This window comes from Folsomia candida, unplaced genomic scaffold (assembly GCF_002217175.1).
Source record: "Folsomia candida strain VU population unplaced genomic scaffold, ASM221717v1 Fcan01_Sc001, whole genome shotgun sequence".
NCBI classification, from domain to species: Eukaryota; Metazoa; Arthropoda; class Collembola; order Entomobryomorpha; family Isotomidae; genus Folsomia; species Folsomia candida.
Window position 1 is genome coordinate 16,688,239 of NW_019091193.1, and position 19,999 is coordinate 16,708,237.

General features: G+C 37.4%; 3 protein-coding genes across 6 annotated transcripts; 1 reads left to right on the forward strand and 2 right to left on the reverse strand.

Annotated features, from left to right (window-relative positions):
- Positions 1 to 992: 992 nt before the first annotated feature.
- LOC110843222 lies at positions 993 to 8,002 on the reverse strand. Its single transcript, XM_022089186.2, has 7 exons — positions 7,005 to 8,002; positions 4,894 to 4,984; positions 4,457 to 4,551; positions 2,971 to 3,016; positions 2,829 to 2,866; positions 2,488 to 2,684; positions 993 to 2,348 (listed from the first exon to the last, which is right to left on the reverse strand). Exons 1-7 carry the CDS (start codon positions 7,116 to 7,118, stop codon positions 2,297 to 2,299), a joined length of 633 nt encoding a protein of 210 aa, XP_021944878.1. The 5' UTR covers positions 7,119 to 8,002; the 3' UTR covers positions 993 to 2,296.
- Positions 8,003 to 12,679: 4,677 nt separating this feature from the next.
- On the reverse strand, positions 12,680 to 15,800 carry LOC110851487 (methyltransferase-like protein 25). 4 transcript variants are annotated; one of them, XM_022099281.2, is made up of 7 exons: positions 15,664 to 15,800; positions 14,380 to 15,073; positions 13,868 to 14,263; positions 13,485 to 13,790; positions 13,189 to 13,383; positions 12,954 to 13,103; positions 12,680 to 12,844 (listed from the first exon to the last, which is right to left on the reverse strand). In XM_022099281.2, the coding sequence occupies exons 2-7, from the start codon at positions 15,052 to 15,054 to the stop codon at positions 12,758 to 12,760; spliced, it is 1,809 nt and encodes a 602-aa protein (XP_021954973.1). In that variant the 5' UTR covers positions 15,055 to 15,073; positions 15,664 to 15,800; the 3' UTR covers positions 12,680 to 12,757. The 4 variants fall into 4 exon arrangements, with proteins under 4 accessions (XP_021954973.1, XP_035702074.1, XP_035702072.1 ...); XM_035846181.1 differs by lacking the exon at positions 15,664 to 15,800 and adding an exon at positions 15,459 to 15,584; XM_035846179.1 differs by lacking the exon at positions 15,664 to 15,800 and adding an exon at positions 15,145 to 15,415.
- A 197-nt stretch (positions 15,801 to 15,997) lies between these two features.
- On the forward strand, positions 15,998 to 19,937 carry LOC110851494 (glutaryl-CoA dehydrogenase, mitochondrial). Its single transcript, XM_022099294.2, has 10 exons — positions 15,998 to 16,364; positions 16,443 to 16,477; positions 16,549 to 16,794; positions 18,168 to 18,285; positions 18,563 to 18,626; positions 18,904 to 18,980; positions 19,071 to 19,249; positions 19,399 to 19,495; positions 19,571 to 19,694; positions 19,766 to 19,937. Exons 1-10 carry the CDS (start codon positions 16,030 to 16,032, stop codon positions 19,787 to 19,789), a joined length of 1,299 nt encoding a protein of 432 aa, XP_021954986.1. The 5' UTR covers positions 15,998 to 16,029; the 3' UTR covers positions 19,790 to 19,937.
- Positions 19,938 to 19,999: the final 62 nt, after the last annotated feature.

Here is a 19,999-nt window from a genome sequence, read left to right on the forward strand (position 1 = left end):
TCAATATTTTGCATTTTCAAATCTTCATTACTATTTCCGCAGCTTTAAATTTCTCACTTGACTCTCTGATGGTTATGTATAAATTTTGAAATGCTGACCATCTTTTTTCTTGAAATGCTAGATGTAATAGATTTTCTTCTGGTGAGAACTTGAACCTTTTTATGTGAGCATATAAATATTGTAGATTGGAAAAATGTGGAAAAGAAATATGCATGCACAATCAGCGCATTGAAAACGTCGTCGGTTATGAAAACTCAATCTGGTAGATGAAAAATGGGCAGACCATTACACAAAGACCCAGAGATTTGGCACAAACCACGAAAACGAATATATTTTCACTGGGACTAATGGGTTTGGCACTAGTTTTGGTAAGTTATTACCTATAGTTTGAGAATAGAATCCCATTAAGAATTTTATACTTATACAAATATATTTCTGAGAGGATATAAAGTGGTTGAAGAGAGATCTTGCTCCCTGAAAATCGTAATCAAAATCAGCTCAACCAACATAGAATTTTCTCCCCGACACGTCACAGAATATTATTCTGTGATTATTATTCCTCCCTCTTTCTGTTATTCAAGGATTTGATCAGACAGACACGCACTCAAGTGACTGTTTGAGGACCATGGGACTGTATTAATGCTGCCAATCTGCACTTTGCACAAGGACTGGAAATCCGTATGACGTACACAAATCTTTTACCAGTTACTGTAATAGTTTAGATTATGATTAGTAACACTAATGGATTCTTCATCTTGCGAGTGACGATTGTTTATTAATTCATTGTTCATATGCCATGAAAATGGGGGCTATATCGAAAGTGCACCAGATTCATTCATTCTGACCTTACAGATTGATGGAAGAGAACGACAGATTTAATCCCATGCCAAATTTATATGAGTCTGGCGAGCTTCACAATTAGACATGGACAGACAAGGTCCCAGTGATTGGCAGAGCAAAGTTATTATTTATCATTGATTCCCAAAATGAAGTAGTGTTGGTTTTATTTTGGTTTATTGTTTCATTTTCTCTGATGTTTAACTTCACAACAGTTATATTAATACAGTTATCTCGTGTCTTTCACTTAATTATCTAAATTCAGTATATATATAATATTTGAAACAGGACGCTCACATTTTGTTACGACATAGAACCTCCAATCATATTGCTCAGTAGTGTTGACTTATCTAATTGATTCCTACGAATTCTAGTAGTACGATAGTTTTTTGTTTGTTTAAAACTCAATTCAGCACTCCAACAATTATCATCAAAAATTTCATGCTCGCAGTTGTAATAACGTCTCATGGAGCAATCTGAGTCCTCTTCTAACCTGATCGACTCACTCTAGTAAATAGTATAAATTTATTAATGTATTTCTAGTCAAGGCCTTGAAGAAAGAAATGTCTATGTTGTTTCCGTCACTCTCTATTTCGTAACTGCAATCCTATTTCTATCGTTAACAACCAGCAAAATTGTGTCTTCTTTTAAGACGGAAGGATACATGTACAAGAATCGACATAAACAACAACTCGTTCGATTTAATAAGAAGTTTTTCGGCTAAAAACCTTAATGCGTACTTTCGATAGTTGGAAATATTCTCAAAATATTTAAGAAGCATAACTTTTATAATATAAATACAATATGATTTTCTAATACATAGTTCTAACTAACCGTAAGGTGAAACTAACGATAAGTATAAGCTATAAAGTACTGGGAAACTATACAAATCTCATTCTTGTACAATTGCAGTAGTTTGAGCTTATTTATTATAGGAATGTAGGTCAGCCCCAGATAACAGTAGAATATGTGTCCAATTAAGCAATCAAGGTAAGGTTGTAATTTTCTAGATGAAAATTACAACATTTCTTCATCTTAGTCAAACGTTGAATACGCAGCAAACATTGCACGTATGCAAAAGGTTAGGATGACCTGGACAGGAAAGAGAGTTTGCCAACAAGAACGACTTGCATCATTTAAGAAAAATGAGGAAACTTGGTCTGTTGAACTTTTCGGTTTCTTTACACACATAAGTTATAAAACCTTGTATCTACATATTATTTTATTTTATAGTGCTAGGACTTGAGGTCTTTAGCTTTACGGGCTGTATTGAGCTGCTCTATGCAATAGTTCTCAAATTAGTCAGAAGAAGTCTTATTGACCTATTAGCGCACATTATATGACATTCTGAAATTTCACATCCAATAAATTCAAATGACACTAATGAGTCACTTCGAAGATCAACTCCTCGTTCTAGACGACTGACTTTTATACTATGTGTAGGTTAGGATAACTCGTTTTATCTACTCGGCCATGACTGCCGTGACAAAAGGTTGCTTTCATCCACATCCCTGTAAATCAAAGACAAAAACAATCATTAGTGACGGAAGAATGTGTAAAATGCAAATTAACAGCCTAATTAACCATCAAATTCTTCATGCATACATATGCAGATGATATGTAATTTTTTTATTAAATACGTTGACTTACACCGCAACGGCTGTGTGATTGGCATTGGCACGATTATGACTGCAGGTACAGGACGGACGACCAAGGTCTTTCATAAAGAGTTTGACGGCAAAGACCATGGCGGTTCTAAACAAAATCTTGCCAGTGACCAATACGGTTACGAGTATCGCCATCCCTTGAAAAAATGTACCCCTAAAAATGTCGTATACTACTATCACCTGAAAAACATATCACACATTTGAGTCCAATATCATAGTGACGCTTTCAGTCTAATTTGTAAATTTTAATTGAGAACTATGTAGTCTCGTTTTTAAATATGTAGATATCAATATAATTATGAACAAACGAGTAAAACCACTCACTGTTTCCACAAACGTGTAAATGTTGAGGGCGTGGCAACCTGAAATAAATATTTGTTCAATTATTTATAAGAATCGAGGTGGTACAAAGTAATGTGCGACTTTATGACGAAAATGTACAGATATATATGTAAATTTTGCGAACCGTAGACGTAAAGCTGGCAGTTCCCGAGAGCTATATCCGTGTCATTCTGAAATAAGACAAAACGACATGATACACACAAGGACATTAAACGATATGCGACGATAAGTTTGTCCGTGTATATTCCCAAAGGTACACTTAATACTTTGGCTTGTGCACCGTTTGGGAAATTACAAACATGACAAGTTTTCCTAATTACTTCAAAGAACGGCTGAATTTAGAGCTAACCCATATTGCTTTCATGACTTAAGGTATTATAAATAGTGCTATAAGTTGCAATACAATGCCCAAGGCAAGAAAATTCAGGGTTACGATATGCTATTATGTTAGCATCCGAGGAAAATGGCGTTCTATTTGTTCCCCGAAAAGTATGGCCTTTCCAGAGGATACAATTTGCACTTGTTGTTAAATTACTTCATGCACGGAAAGCTGCTCAAATTTACCCATACTCGTGTATTTGTACCTATGTAAATATGAAAGTTAGCATACAATTACGGTACAGAGAAGACCGTCTTATTCACGGAGAAAGTCTTATTATCAGACTTTCTCCGTGCGTCAGTTTCCTCTTCATCAGTATCATTGTGGATTATTTAATGTTTGCATTGCACTTAAAAGTAGACTATACAATTGTCTATAGGTGAGAACTTTGGTGGGTCTATTAAGTGAGGTGGGTGGATGGGTTATTATACTAATAATTATTAACAACAATTATAATAACTGTTGTATTATGTATGTTACGTGTATTATGTGTTATGTATTGTATACATATGTGTTATAAATGTTGTAGTTAGTAGCTAATGATTTATTTGTCCACCGTAGAAGTTTTGTAGTATTCCATGATTCCATTTTTCAAGCTACATATACAAAACTCATGGGATGAATGTTAATCATGGATTAGATTTTTCTGAAAATGTATCGAGAGAATTACTGTATTCTGTGCGTTAGTATGCTTATTAGTTGACCGTGGTAATTGCTTCCGTTTATTTGCATAACATTTTCACCAAACGTTCCGTGCTACTGATTAGTTTTTAAGCTGGACTTTCTTTGTATGCATCCATACAAAGAAAGTCATACATGTCATACATGTCATACTAGTCATACATGTAAAACTTTTTGCTCCATATAGCCGATCCTTTCACAAAACACAATGGTTAATGAGTTTTTCTGATGGTTTTCGTTATTCTGAAAATTATCGCACATTGATTTATGGACTGTTTCTACTTTCTTTCTCTTTGGTCTGCGTTACAGCATTTAATCAATATTATGCCACCAAGGCCGTGTATGCATGTATTTGTTTTCTTTTAACTTCATCAATGTAAATCAATAAAACAAGATTAGTATTCCGTAAAAGTATATCTCCTGCCTGATATCTCTAAAATCAGTGTTCGATAGCACAAAAATTAGTAGAACAAAACTAATTTCGTGTAATCTTCTTAAGAAATGCTTATGGAGAAATTATTCAAAATCGCTGTATTATCAAAGGACTTACCATTTGCGTTGATATTATAAGAGCGATGGCCATCAACAACTGGCACACATAAGCACCCAAGATTGCGAACCAGGTCCATAAGAGAGTTATTCGGTCTGTAATTTGAAAATAAATATGAAATGCAGGTACATGCATTTACATAGCTCCAGGAGCATATGCTTTCTCTTAAGGAAAGTGGAAGCATAGTTCTTTCAGATCTTGGTATCATTTGTATTTCTTAATTTCCTCCGATGACGATTCTCATTTTGAAGTGAAGTGAGTGAACATATTGAAGTGATTAAAAGCAAAGAAAGAAAGAATGAGAATAATTAATTAATTCCATCCAACACAACGTCTTGCCAGTTTCTGGCGTTCTCCATTCATTGTGTTTTTAGAAGCAGAAAATTAAAATAAATTAAATACAATTCGGGTAAAACAGCAAAAAAATGTGTACAAACCTTTTAGTTCGGATTCCGGAGGCGTGTTGCTTATTCTGGCATCGTTTGAAACATAGTGAAAGAACCTCCCCATCACCATGATGGCCAGAACCTGAGTGAAAGAAAGTATAAGCCTGGGGTTATCATCTCATTCGTAAATCTCTCCGTTTTTGCTGGTGGACAACCGCCTGCTTGGTAGCAGTGGGAGAAAGCAAGAGCCTACATACATACGTATACGCAATTCAGAGCTTGGTGGAATTTTTGCGAACTGTAGCAGCAGCAGAATCAGAGTACTGCCAGACCACTCACGCGAAAGACTTTCTGAAATTGTGTGTTGTTGTTCTTGCCTAAATTGCTGTTCCACCACAACTCGGCGTTCCCCGAGTCAAGTGGTAGCTACAAGGACTTCAGGCCATTGTGCAAAATTCTTAGAAACAACTAAATAATAATGAGAGACTGAGTTGGAATGAATGTTCCCAATTCGGCGTAATATTAGATACACGTTAATGGATAAAAGTCAAGAATTTCTAGCATAGCTTATCCTCCTCGTTCATCATTCTCTGCTGGAGCAGCCTAAAGAAGCACGTATACTTTTATTGGATTGGACAATTTATCCATTTTAGGCCAAAAGCTTTCTGATAAATTAAGTTGTGGAATTTGCAAACCCAGTGTTCTGCCTTGTCCATTGTCACTTGCTTTCAGTCAGAACCTCAACAGAACTCCCAGGTTGTCCACCAACAACCACAATAAGTAAATCAACTATAGACACACAGACCCAGTAATGCCATGAGTAGATGGAAAAGTGCCAAAAATCATGACAGAAAAAAAGGATGGTATATAAGTCTGAACTGAATAGTACTAATGTCTTCCATTATTCCTCCCTCCAAGGTCCCTTTTTCAAATATATTGCAATAATGGAGGCACCGTCTGGACGCCGGATGGCAGGATACTCCAAAATGGTTCCTTCTATTCGTACAATTATTCTATAATGGATCGCTCGCCAATGCCCCTTTCAATCGATGGACTCAACTGTGTAAACACCAAAATTAACTGAATGGGAGCTAATAATTTAATGTTGGGCTGCTGAAGAATAAATGTAGCCGTGCTTGACATAAGAAATATTATCATTAATATTTCTTATTCCAAGGATTCAGCTTGGTTCATCATTAAAGATAGGAAAACCATCAGAAACACATTACTTTCTCCTCGGTTGCATCGGACTCTTCCTGTCACTGTCATACATAATACATGTACGTGCGAATATATAAACTTGTCCGTCTTTCCCCCTCAAAACCAACTCTGCCTGACCGCTGTAGGTATAGAATAAAGGTGCATAAGGAAGCTGCGTTTACGTTTGCGTAAGCGACTGTTTTTGGCTCTAGCAATTCAATTACTGAATATCCTTTCATTTCATTATTATTGCAAAAACTGCTCACGTTCACACCACATTGTCACAAGAGTCACGGAAGCTCTGGACTATATTATACTTGTGTAGTAGCCTTGGGTCACTTTCAAGTCCTTACAGTAGGCCATAAGTATAATGGGAAAAGTTGTGTCAAAAAGATCGGATCATGAACATTTGGCTGAACGTGCCAAAGCTCTGTATGTGTGTATCGTAGGTATGCTCAACATGTATTTATAGTCCGATTGGCTGCCAACACAACGGCACATTTGTAGGATGAAAGTTGGATTTGGGAGGAGATAAACAACAGCTCGTATAATGTAGTGTGCTAACAAAATCTTGTTATTGCGCTATTTGATACCATTCTCCTAAACTCTAATGGAAAAGTGTCTCTCCGACCAGAGAAATGACAACGCAACGCAGCAAACTCTCCTCAAATCGGAGCCGGGAACTCGGTTACGTGGAGTGGTCCAGTTGTTCATGAAATGATAGACTTCAATTTCGATAAATCTCACACACTCGGAATAACAAATGCTTCGAGAGGTTTTGCTCCTTTTCTGAAAAATGCGAAATTGGCATGAACTCGATGAATGATATGCTTTTGCTTGAACACGTATTGCATATGTGCTTATTTATGCATGTGCGTGCATGATATGACGTCCATACGTCTTATGAGATATGAGGATGTATATAAAATGTATAACTATATTTGACACCAATCGCCACTCACCGCATCAATGACTGCCATCATCCATACCCATTTCCTTCGACGAAAACGGTTGAATTCTCCGTCCTTGGGAAGTTTCCGCAGTGCCAAAACATTATTATACTGTGTTTGTTGCATTGGTGATGACGCTTGGGAGTTCGTCGTATGGGTGTAACGGCTCTTGAGCTGAACTTAATTCTTGTTCCTCTTAATCCAGTGTTCGGGGTGAGGATACAACAGCACAGGTGTTTGGGTTACATCACTGCCTTAAGTAATTTCACACGGGCGGTACATTATCGTGGTGAGTTGAGGACGGCGATGAGTTGCTCGTTGTGTGACGTTCAAATTAAGAACGGTTCCAAGTGAGGTAAATGTTTAGAGAGAAATTGCAATCCGAAGACGAGCGGCACATTTTTCCGATGTCGTCTTCGTCGTCGTTGATTTAACCTCAGTCATAACTTGCACAACCAAATGAGATTACTGGGAATTTCTTAAAATTAACTCAATTGCGAGCCGCAAAGGTTGAGACAGTTGAGACGGAGGTGTTGAAAGTGATTGAATTTTGTCATGAGCGCAGCACTCAGGACAACCGATCACATTAAATTATGCGAGACTAGGGGAAGGTTACCATTATACAGAAACTACTACTTATATAACATAACGAACTGGCTATGAGCCCGGATTTCGTCGATTTTGGATCTGTGTAGACTTGAGACCCCAACACGGACAACTTTCTTGAGAAAGGGCTCAATCCTGCTTAACCACTTGCTTGCTAAGAGTCTACATCCTTGCCGGGACGACTTTATAGAACGGAGGGTGTAGCGGAGATTGCAAGGTGGCTTTGGTATAGAGAAAGTGGAAGACGGCCAAGGAGAGGGAAATGATGAGGAGAGACAGACTCATCCATCCTCACTCTCACTCTCTCGCCTCAGATCTGGGCTACAGCAGCCACTGCACTGGCTCACTTTCTCCGCTGGTGGGTTTTCGCTGACTCTCTCGCCGTGCTGCTGGGACTCCAATGAATGCAATCATTTCATCCGTCCCTCTTTAGACGCAGAAGAGGATTCACACATAGCTTAGTGAGCCAGCCAGCCAGCTTATACGACCAGCAGCAGTGGCAGCAGAAGAGAAGCAGCAGAACAACCACCGCTTCTTGCGCAAGTTCCTCTCCTCATCCGAGAAGAAATAGCGATTTCTCTCCTTCCTCCTCGTGTGCAATGGCAAAAGTCTGCGATTTCACCGACCAGGCACGGAATGGACCACTTTCACCTCTTCGCCTTTCACCACTGCAAACTACCTACATCGTAAAACGTACCCCACGCCTATAGGGCCCACGCCAATGGCACACACTTTTTATGTATGAGGTAGACAATGATTTAACGAATTTACTCATATATTTAATAATGAAACATCCTAAGGAGAGGGGAAAGTTGGTCACATTTCAAAGAACAATGGATAACCACTTGCTATAACGAGATCATATCAAGGTCCTTACGATTTCTGCAGTATTGCAGATGTTCGAATTCAGATTTTGCTATTGCTTCTAACCAGAAACTTGAAGTGTCTTGGTTGAGCTTCATCAATTCAGTCAGCTCGTGTGACTCAAGATGTGTTTGTTAAAAATGTTTGATCTTCTGGCCAAAACACGATATGTTGTATGGTATATTTCAAAATGATATGACGGACTCTTGAGTTGTGCTCGTTAGAATACTTTTGAGAACTCTTGGTTCGTTGCATCCAGTTATGTATATATTTTGAGTGAGTTGAGTTTAAAATGCATTATGCAGTAACTGGTAAACAAGCTCCAAGTTGGAATTCCGTATCTCCGTCCTCCACGATTTATCTTGTTCATAATATTCCAATATTTCATAGTTAAGTACGGGTTTATTCAGTGTTTTTGTCTCCACATTTACTCAGATTTACTCAGTATTTCATTATTCAAAGGTTATACTTTCCGATAAGATTTTCCAATGTTTTAACAATAGTATCGAAAAGTTACTAAACTTGAATAGTTGTAAATAATTATGACATTATTCAACAATTTTATAATAATACACACCAAGAAAGCCTTTCTGACACACATGACATATATTTATAGATACATGCATATCTATTCTTTTTCACTTCCCCACATTCAGACATTCAGTTGATGAGCTAAAAAAAAGTCCAAATAATACTCTGTAACTTTCCGGTATATTTATAATTGCCAATTATAAAGTATGCATGAATCGGTACATATGTACGTATGCATGTAGTCCCCGTTTAAAAAGCTGCCAGTAATCATGCACATGTTGATGTTAGCATTTTCTTCCAGTTCAAGTGATCCTAGATTTCAGTTGAAAAGAGAAATTGAGAAAGTTTAGTTACACAACCACATACATCGGCGATGCCAGCACAAAATCCTATCTGTGTAAGGCCAGAGGTGGAGGTGAAATTCTGTATTAAACTTCTTCTTTCACATTTGACGGTTCTAAATTTGTAGAGAGTGAGGAGCACGTAAAAGTAAAAGTTCTATGCATTCTATGAACATCAGATGCAGACCAATTTCGACTTAACCATAGCTGGTGTCAAGAACTTTTGCTCAAACCTAATATGCACGAATCTCATTCAATGGAAAATAAGTACCAATTGAGTAATAAGAGGATTACGATAAAGTTGTTGAGGAAATTCTAAAATCGAATGAAATCCAATTCAGCAGCTAATTCGTAGCTTACCAAGGATTCCTAACATTGTTAACACGTACTTATTTACAATAGTGTAAGTACATTTTTATCTAGTTGAAATCATGCAACGCATGTTAAAAATAAGTTGCTACAAGAAGTGGTAACTCGATAGATCTGCATAATATTAAAGTAGGAGAAAGCAAAAAATATCATTTCAAATTGGTGAAGCCACTGCAATATCCTGTCTTCCGTTTCTCAATAATCTATAGAAAGAAAACATGCTTTGATGAAATCAGCTAAAAAACAAAGAAAAAACTACACGTTACTGTCATGTAATGCCACTCTACTTTCCCTTTGAATTTGCGAAAACAGAAATCGAGATTGGAAATATGATATGTCGGCTGCCAAACGTCACAAAAGTTTTGTTGTTGTCTAAGTTTTTGCACATTATTCTTTAATAATTTATACTTATGAAACAATATTCTGATAGACAGAGAATCCCTTAAAATAACCCAGGATCTGCCAAATTTCTTATAACACCGTGAACATGGAAAATTTTAATCAAAGTTATGAAGAAATCATTCAAGTCATTTTTTTTTGTGTTTGTCTGCCCTCAAGACTAACCTCATATACATATGGGCATATACAAAACAACATGGACGATGCTTCCATGAAATGAAGAATATCAAGTTGCAAAGGTAGGCAAATAGTGAAATTCTTGTCGGTGAGCCTTAAGCTCAAGTAAAGTTTATAAGCCATAAAAGTCGAAAAATAAAACCTGGAATTAGTTTCACGTTGAGCAACAACATGGACAGAAAAACGTAACCAACAAGTTTTAAGTAAGCCAGCTATGTATGTAGCTTGCTCAAAACTCGGTGTTGCAAAAAGACCATTATTCAAGTGAAAGGGACAGATTGTGCAGGGGACTTTTTGACACAGGAAAAGTTTCAGGTAGGTAGATAGAGACATTCCACTTGCTTTTAACTTTCCATCCCGAACGCTAAAAATAATTTGTAACCATTTTGGCTAGAGTTGCTCTTAATCAAGTTTTCTGGAGTTGGATGCTGTCCAAAAAAACTATTGCTTTAAATGAGAATTTGCAATAGAGGCGAACGTACCTATTTCTACTATTTGCAGTTTGAGTGTGAAATAAATTGCCCTCTTTCGCATACTCATTCTATTCTATGAATTCCTTATTCTGACCTAGAAGAAACGGCAGAATTCACTTAAGCGGAAATTGCCAACTCAGTTCGCAGTAGAGCTACGGAACTAGGACGCTTTCTTTGTTTTATGTTTTTTTTACTTTCTTTCTTGAATTTTTTAATGCGCACTTTTATTTTTACTAGTAATTTTAATTTTCATTTCCCCATAATCGTTAGCATTTTATTCCCATTTCCTTCTTAAACAAAAGACCCACATGTCAGGTTTTGTGATAAACATTCGTAAATAAATGCAGTACTGTAATTATGGCAGGAATAATTTATTACTGCATTTTATATCTTTCTCAAGTCATAAAAAGCAAAATTAGAGTACTCTTCATTAAATATAAATAAATACTTGATGTTTGTTAATCCTTCATATTCGAATTTGAAAGCATAGCTTTTGAAGTTAACTAGTTATAGCATTCCCATTTATCTATTTCTGAGTAATACATTAGAGCACATATTATCATGTCTCTTCGTTATTAATTTAATTTCATCGTGGACGGCTTTTTCTTGTTTGTCGTTGTCGGGGGAGGAAAAAATTGTTGTCAAAAGCAAAGCTTCCTTTCTTCTTACACCGAAATCCCATCATAAGTATATGGAAAGATCAAAGTATTATCAGAACAACGCTAAAACTTGGAGAGTGCTGCTATTGAAGACTTTCTCTCAAACTCCTCAGCCCAACTTCCTACGTGATCGTGAATGCTTGTTGATGGTTTCACTCTCGCAATTCTTCCTCATACATTATTTTCCACATTCCTGCCAAACGCTCTCGTAAGTTGCACTAAGGAGGGGAGCTTGCGAGGTTGATAATAACAGATCCTGCTGCCCTTTGGATATGTGGTAGGGTCCTATGAGTGTACTAAAACCCTGAAGTGGTTTGACTCCATAGCCACATTTTCGCCCGCCACACCCACTCAAAAATGCCCAGATAGTTGCTTTCTTCAATCCAATGTCAAACTCAATTTTGATGATGATTATTTCGCAAGCATAATTTGCGTTGTGGACTACTACAACAATGCTCATTCAGAATTTTAAATTTTAAAAATACTAATAATTTCGAAAATATTGAGTTTGATATCGAATTGAAGAAAGCAACTATCTGGGAGTGTAATGGTGAAAGAAATTTCAAAATCCGAGCAAAATTGGATTTTTGGCGTGGATTTGAGTGAGTGAAAACCGGAGTGAAAGCGGTTTTTGAGCATTTTTGAGTGGGTGTGGCGGGCGCAAATGTGGCCATGGAGTCAAACCACTTCAGGGTTTTAGTACACTCATAGGACCCTACCACATATCCAAAGGGCAGCAGGATCTGTTATTATCAACCTCGCAAGCTCCCCTCCTAAGAGTTACGACTAAAGTCATTCGTAGCAGCACTCTAACTACATAACTATTCGTCTCCCATTCTCAAATCTTGGTGTAGAGAGAGACTGTCGACAATGAAATCAATAACTCTGGCAGTGAAACCAAAAATGTCTTTCTAAAGAAGGAATTTTTTTAACCATATCAATGGCAAGTTTTCTCCGAAACTGAGCAAAACTCAGCTCATTGCGATTGAAGGGCATTTGAAACTTGATACAGTAAAACTAAAATGGTTTCTTTTTGCCCTTGGTTGCCGTCAACAATATGAAGCAGCGTTCTTCATACGTAATAACTGGTGTTTTTTTGCACAGTTCTTAGCCCGATGGCTTATGTACTCGCTTTGTCGATCTGTCTGAGACACGCTAGCGGACAGGCCTAATTACCTTTGCTTACGCATATTTACACCAACTAGATCACATGAAAGGATGAATTTACTTGATGTGGGAAACAAAATTCTTCGTACTGACGAGGAAAATATAAAATCATCTTCGAGTACTTATTTTTACTTTAAAAAATTTACAAAGGACAAACATATGTAAGTTTAGTAAAGTTTTTATTTTTTTAAAGATACAATAGCATAGCATCTTGGAGATACCGAGGCGTCAAACAGTTGTACAATGTAGGCCTCAGCAACTTTGTCCTACAAAAACAAACGAAAAAATATTTGGTGTAATGATTCTCATGGGATACACATTAAGTGTTAGTCATAGTCTGAAGAGCTGGTATACAAAAGCGAGCAGAAAGCGTACCTGCTCCAGTAGAAATGCTAATCGATCCAGCAAAATAATGCCTTCCACCAAGGATGCAAAAAGAGATCTGAGCAAATAGTACTTCAAAAGTCTATCTTTCCCTTGATGAACATAAGTTGTGTAGATGTTTGAAATCTCGTCATCGGAGACCTAGCAGAATTTTGTATTATCTTCAACAGATGTACATATACATATGTGTCTGTAAAGAAAGGTTGCGTTAAGTTAATTCAAATACCTGAACCTTTGTACTAAGCTGCAAATTGTTCAGTCCCATTCGAACATATTTCACAAAATTTGTGCATTTTCTACCAATCTTCCCCACGATTTGTTCGCATTTGTCCATTGTTATCGAATATTGATCCCCTAATGCAGTCTTAATGATAATCTGAAGGACACATCTGTAAAAAATTGATGGATGCATATCTAATCCCTGCAAAAAAGATTCACTCAATATTCTCTTCATGATGTTATCCCGAACTATTTTTCTGAACTACTCGATGTAATTTTTTTCTCGTGTTATTCAGAAATTACCTTTTCGTCAGCTACCATTTTATGAAGCGAATATGCACTCATCATTCTAGCATTTTTCCCCAAACAAAACGGGCTAGAATTTTCCAGATTGAGTTTTCTGCTTAATGGGAAACAATAAGTCGTAGAGTTGCCCAACTCGTTGATTTCTTTGTCTTCGTTTTCAGACGACCCGGACTCATGAAACGAACCATTGCTTGGTTGTAAGAATAGATGGTTTTCATCCAATAAATGGTAGCAGCAGGGAACGTTGCAAATAAAGCTGGCATTTTTATTGCTAATGAAAAGCCTCAAGCAAGTCACGCCGAGCTGTTGAATTGTTCTTTTGTTATGCAGAATTTCAAAATAGTTGACATGAAATAAAGACAATGTCACCCAAAACTCACCTTGCCGCACGTATGTAGACCACAAACTCCAAATGATGTTGAAGTGGAAAAATTTTCTCCCATGCTGGTCGTGATTTCATCGAAGAGATCGAAGTCGTCGGTGACAAACTTGGTTAATGTTTTGAGTAATTTGTTGTCGCTCCGACTCTCATCCAAATTGTTTGATGTGATTTGTACAGGGTCGGAGCTATTGTCATTTATTTGTCTTTCATTGCTTTCTCCATCATCATGGTTGGATTGAGGAGGATCTCCTCCATCATGGTTACAGGAGGCATCAGGTTGACACAACGGGAAAGTAGTATAATTTATTTTGGATTTCCAATGTTTGCCTCGTTTGCTGCATTTTCCATACTGTTGACGCTCTGCAGCTCTCCTCACCAACTGAGCCCAGGCTTTCTACAAAATTTCAGGAGAATCACATGTGCAAATTTTGAATTAAAAAGTATTCGTGCCTCCATATATTTTGATTGTATAATTGTATGAATTTATATTCAAAGCAGTTCCGTCTATACCTCCAACTTTGCAGATCTTTTTTCACATCCGCTTGTGTTAACAGATGAGGAATCTACAGCGAGGACCTTGAATTTATGCATTAGGGTGAGATGAGAACTCAGATAGCCCTTTCCACTCCCTATATCCACCAAGTATTCTATACCCGTCTTGTCATCAGGTCTATTTCCAGTCTCTGAAATTTTCTTGATAAAGTCACTCATGAGATTCACTTCGTGAGTCTTTTTTTCTGGCATGATCGTATCTAACTTGAGCTCACTAGGTGAAACACTCTCTTCATAAATTGGAACTCCGTTGAAACACAGCTTAGTCAAAGGTGTACTCAACTGCATAGCTGATAACTGTAACTTGGCAGTTGCAACAATTACATCTTGAAAGGTTTTTAGATTCTCAAACGACTCGTTCTGATCCTGAGTTGAGCTGCTGCTTGAAGTGCAAGTGGCATAATGCGTCCAGTCCCCACTCACTAAATCGCGGAGTCCTTGTTTTATTTCTTCCACAGACTTTGACTCCAAATCATCTCTTAAAAGCTTTGGGAGCAGTGTATCCCAATAATTGGAGGTGTAAAACTCTGTCAAGTGAGAGTTGACGAATGGAAGAGCAGGTTGAATGAATGTAGTCAGGGCATCGAGACCTTTATAGGCATCCATGAGACGTTGTGTTTTGTTGAAGGCCATGTTCACCGGTGATATTAACCTGGATTTAATTATGTATCCGCATTATTACAGTCCTCCGTGCAAAAAATTAGGTCAGAATATTCAACTGACAATCACGCAAGGAGGAATGGCATTCGAAATTAAGTCATATACTTAATTGGTGCCCAGAGATGTGGTGCCGGATGTGTAATTCATCAAAAAAATTTTAAAATATGTCATCTCGTTAACTAAATGCTCAGTTTTCAATAGTGACACTAAACACAAAGCGTGTTTAACGTGGAGAAAGTAAAAAGGATGGTGAGACTGTAGTGAGACTGGGTGAAAGCAAACCATCCAGCCCCGATCTCAACCATGTGTGCAGCGGGATCTCGACATTCGGCAATGCACCATTATTTATTATCATCTTTAATTAAGTTTCACTGTACGTGTCCAGTGCAGTCGGTTTGAGTTGGCTGAGATTTTATCCATGAAGACAAAGGTTATCAACGAGGTCAAAAAAGCTTTCAGTGGACGTATGTACGTACGAAGGACAAGACTATGCTATTAATGTCCCCAGCGCATGCTATGTACATTTAATATTATTTAATCATCAAGAATACGTGATGACAGATCTTATTTTATTTTACCTACCTTCATCAGCAGAAGTATGGTCTCAATTTAGTGATGAAATACGTTGTAATGATAAAATACACGTTGCTGTAGATGAACTTGGTAAATTAACCAAATTCTTGTACGAAGAGTGGAGAGCAGCAGATGTTCAATGAAATGCGGTTTCTTCTCAAACTCGGCTTAGTTCCCACATGATGGATGTGGCAATAAGTATGTAAATGTGGTTCAAGGACATTTATTCATTAAGTAATAGTTAATGCACGTTCAAATTTGTCACAGAAGTGTTGAATTTATTAACATTAATAGTTCCAAAATCAAAACGTGTTTAATTCTGAACTAGATAATTTTTGTGAAAAATTTGCTGCACATAATATTCCTACATTCAAAATGACTTTATTTTTTAAAACGATTTCCCGGAAATCATTGTTTTCTGTGGGGTCACAATCTGCTAATTTCACATGGAAAATGCCATCCCCGGTCAAGTTTTCGACAAGTGTAGTGGCGTCGTCGGGTAGTGGTACCAAGCCAATTTTCAGCCCTCATGACGCCCTTCAAACGGATTCTCTGTTGACGGAGGAGGAGGTCACGATCCGGGACGTGGCACGCGACTACGCCAGGAACGAGCTGATGCCAAGAATTTTGATGGCCAATAGGAACGAAGTTTTCGATCGTGAAATTTTCAGAGAAATGGGGAAGCTAGGCTTTTTGGGGTGTACCGTGGGGTATGTTCTCCAGTCTGATTATTACTACCGTATTCTTAGATAGATTAATGGTGCACCAATTATTTTGATTATTTATAGGTATAATGTCGAACCAACATCCAGTGTCACGTATGGTAAATTTCCCATAACGAAAAAAATTTTGTATTTGTTATTTCTAAATTGATCAACTCTTATTGACTTTCAGGACTTTTGGCACGTGAAATTGAATATGTAGATTCTGCTTATCGATCTGCGTTTTCAGTTCAGTCCAGCCTTGTCATGTATCCCATTAATGAATTTGGATCTGATGAAATAAAGAAGAAATATTTGGATAAATTGAGGTCCGGAGAGTTAGTGGGTTGTTTTGGATTAACAGAACCAAACCATGGCTCGGACCCTGGTGGAATGGAGTCAAGAGCACTATTGGATGGAGATTCTTATATTTTGAATGGTATGCTTAAAAATTATCAAAAAATTTTATTACGGAGGCTCCGCCACTAACACGTGAACGTTTATGACCTTAAATTACTGGTTGAACGGCTTGGAGTGGAGGTCCCGAACATTTTTTATGTGAAAGCCCTTTTCTCGAACTACAAGTCGACATCGGCGATTCCAACTTTTGTACACTGATTTGACCATGGTGAGGTCAACTTTAGACTACTAGTCTCTCAAAACTTTCCAAAGTCCGTCAAAAGATTTTGGGTGGCGAAGAAAAGATTTTATTTCAGATATCCAAAGCCGAAAAAATCCATGGGACTTACATAGGGTGAATTAACAGGTATTTCACTATTTTGGATGATTGTTATCCCGAGTCTAGCTTTTAAGTCCTTGGCGTAATCCTGGGTCAAAAGGGCGGTGTGCGATGACGCTGCGTCGTGATGAACTATCACTTTATTTGTGTCCTAGCCATATAGTTTTGGAAGATGAATCTCCAAAAGCGGTTTTAAAACAAAGTCAATGAAGTACTTCGCAGTTACCTTCACTTTTTGTGGAACTTTGATAAGTGGGAGGAGACCACGACCAGATAATGCACCAACCACCATGAACTTGTTGCAAAACTTTTCCGTGTGCGGGATGGCCAATCGTCTGGAATTAATTTCTCCTTTGGTTGTATAGTAAATTTGTCTCTGACCGTTGGTATCTTGTAAAGAAAATAATTCTTCATCCAACGACACTAAACAGTCACTTTTATCTTTTGTCAGGTAATTCACATAAATTATTTTGCAGGTCAGACGACGATTTTTTTTATGCTTCTCAGTCAGCTGATTGACTTGCATTTTTCTTCTTTTTTGCTTCCCCAAAATTTTAATTGCTCGTCGCACACTAGTCTCTGACACTTTGGTTAGACGTGCCACTGCTCTCTGGGGTGGTGGGTTGTCCTCAGAGGTCAATAGGTCAATTTTCTTAAGCACGGGCCGAATTAGCACTTTTCGGACTCGTGTTTGAGGCATGATGGTTGTCCTGTGGTACGAGCTTGTCGTTATTGACCTTCTTTTTTAAGTACCTTATGTATCCTTCCTTTCAAAACTTGTCCTTGAGTTTTAAAGTGGTTAATTATGTCTGTGTACGAAATATTAAGTTTGAAAAGTGTTTTTATGGTACCCTCTTACTCTAAGGGCAATGGTAGGGTCATTTTTGAATCTAGAGAGCTAATTTTTTGCTCAGCCCTTGTCAACAATCACATGTCGCTATGCTCAAAATTTGGAACCGAAACTCCAACCCGTTTTGGAGCAATTCAAGAGTGACCGCGTTCACGTGTTAGTAGCGCATCCTGTATAAACATAATATTTGGACATGAATTTATAAATACAATGCATTGCAAAGGTACCAAGACTTGGATTACGAACAGTCCAATTGCCGATGTCATTATTGTGTGGGCTAAAGACGTATCGGGGGGAGATATCAAGGGCTTTGTAATGGAAAAGGGTTTCAAAGGACTAAGGTATGCATCTTATGATTTATTTGGGCAGAGAGAGGGAGAATGTTGCTAATTATCCAGCTTCAGAAACCAATAATCTACCCACGTAGGCCTTGCAGATTAAACTTCAGTACACCAATTTAAGTCAATACTAAATAGGCCTGAACATTTGTATGAACTTAATAGAATGTTACCGTGGTCCACTTTCGTCTTCGTGAACTTAAAATTCAGTCTCTCCCTCTCCCTGTCCCTCTCTTTTCTCTCAATTTTAATAATAACGATTATTTTTCTTTTTTTAAAGTTGCCCTAAAATTCAAGGGAAATTTAGTTTAAGAGCATCGGATACTGGAATGATTGTTATGGAGGTAAGATAATAAATATAGTATGTATATCCCTAAATAAAGTCCCAAGCATTTTTCATACTTTCTGAACAGTCTAAAATTCGAAGGACTGAAGTAGCTTGTATTATCACTCCTGAAAATTAAACGATTTTAATATCTTCTCCTAATATAAAGAAGTAAGATCATCATGGATGTCTGTAAATTTGCATATTGAAATGAATAGCAGATCTTGGCAACTTTGTTTAACTTTGATTTCATAACGTACTTACACATATTCCATGACTTTCAATTTTGAATGCAGGACGTTCGAGTACCGAAATCTCATGTTTTAAATGTGAAAGGTCTCAAAGGTCCATTTTCCTGTTTGACTCAAGCAAGGTAATCAACCACCTTCAAAAAATATGTACCGTAACATATAAGCATGTATACAACACTATTCTATTTTAACGTGAATTTATACATGTACAGGTTTGGAATTTCATGGGGCGTGCTTGGTGCAGCAGAATTTTGTTTCTCACAAGCACTCGAATATACACAAAATCGAAAGCAATTCGGGAGACCATTAGCACAGACTCAAATAATTCAGAAAAAATTAGCAGATATGGTGACTGAAATTAATCTGGGGTTGATCGCTTGCAATCATGTTGGTAAGGATCTTTGTTAAATGTTATGCTATGATATTCGCCTATAACGCAGCACAATTAGGATAGTTTGCAATATTGCTCAGTGGTTATGTGGTTACCGAGATTCAAAATAAGCTCATAAGTAATGCTGTACGTGAATCAATTTTTTTCAGGCCGCCTGAAAGACCAAGGGAAACTGACGCCGGAAATGATTAGCATTTTAAAAAGAAATTCGTGTACGAAAGCCTTGGATGTGGCGAGAAATGCGAGGTAAATTAAGTTAAACATCCCCCCACCGAAAGGGAAGGTCATGCTCATAATTCATACCAACATTTAACTACTTAGGGACATGTTGGGAGCTAACGGCGTGAGTGACGAATATCACATTATACGGCATTCTTGCAATATAGAAGCCGTCAACACTTATGAAGGGACCAGCGACATTCATGCACTAATCATTGGCCGAGCTGTATGTGCAAAAATTATTCTAATTACTATGTAATTATATAATATACATTGCTTGCATTATTATGTTTACAGGTCACCGGGTTAGCAGCATTTTAGTGACAAATCAGACTGGTATTAGAGACTGTGGATACAAGTATGTAATTATAGTCATATTATTATTGTCAAACTCACGAGAATCTATTTTTTGGAACTACGATAATGACTTTCTGTAAACAATTAAAATATTCAGTACTTTACAAATTGGGTTATTCTTTAGCATTGATCCTCTTTGATTTATTTTGTAACACATAATTCATGTAATTAATT

Excerpts from the sequence above, each read along its gene's own strand:
- LOC110851494 (XM_022099294.2), top strand. The coding sequence starts at position 16,030 with ATGACTTTATTTTTTAAAACGATTTCCCGGAAATCATTGTTTTCTGTG. Across the intron at positions 16,795-18,167 it reads AGATTCTTATATTTTGAATG|GTACCAAGACTTGGATTACG; the intron begins GTATGCTTAAAA and ends TGCATTGCAAAG. Across the intron at positions 18,627-18,903 it reads CTGGAATGATTGTTATGGAG|GACGTTCGAGTACCGAAATC; the intron begins GTAAGATAATAA and ends TTTTGAATGCAG.
- LOC110843222 (XM_022089186.2), bottom strand. The coding sequence starts at position 7,118 with ATGCAACAAACACAGTATAATAATGTTTTGGCACTGCGGAAACTTCCC. Across the intron at positions 4,552-4,893 it reads TCCGGAATCCGAACTAAAAG|ACCGAATAACTCTCTTATGG; the intron begins GTTTGTACACAT and ends TTCAAATTACAG. Across the intron at positions 2,349-2,487 it reads AATCACACAGCCGTTGCGGT|GGATGTGGATGAAAGCAACC; the intron begins GTAAGTCAACGT and ends TTTGATTTACAG.
- LOC110851487 (XM_022099281.2), bottom strand. The coding sequence starts at position 15,054 with ATGGCCTTCAACAAAACACAACGTCTCATGGATGCCTATAAAGGTCTC. Across the intron at positions 14,264-14,379 it reads AAAGATCTGCAAAGTTGGAG|AAAGCCTGGGCTCAGTTGGT; the intron begins GTATAGACGGAA and ends GAAATTTTGTAG. Across the intron at positions 13,791-13,867 it reads GTCTACATACGTGCGGCAAG|CTCGGCGTGACTTGCTTGAG; the intron begins GTGAGTTTTGGG and ends ACAATTCAACAG.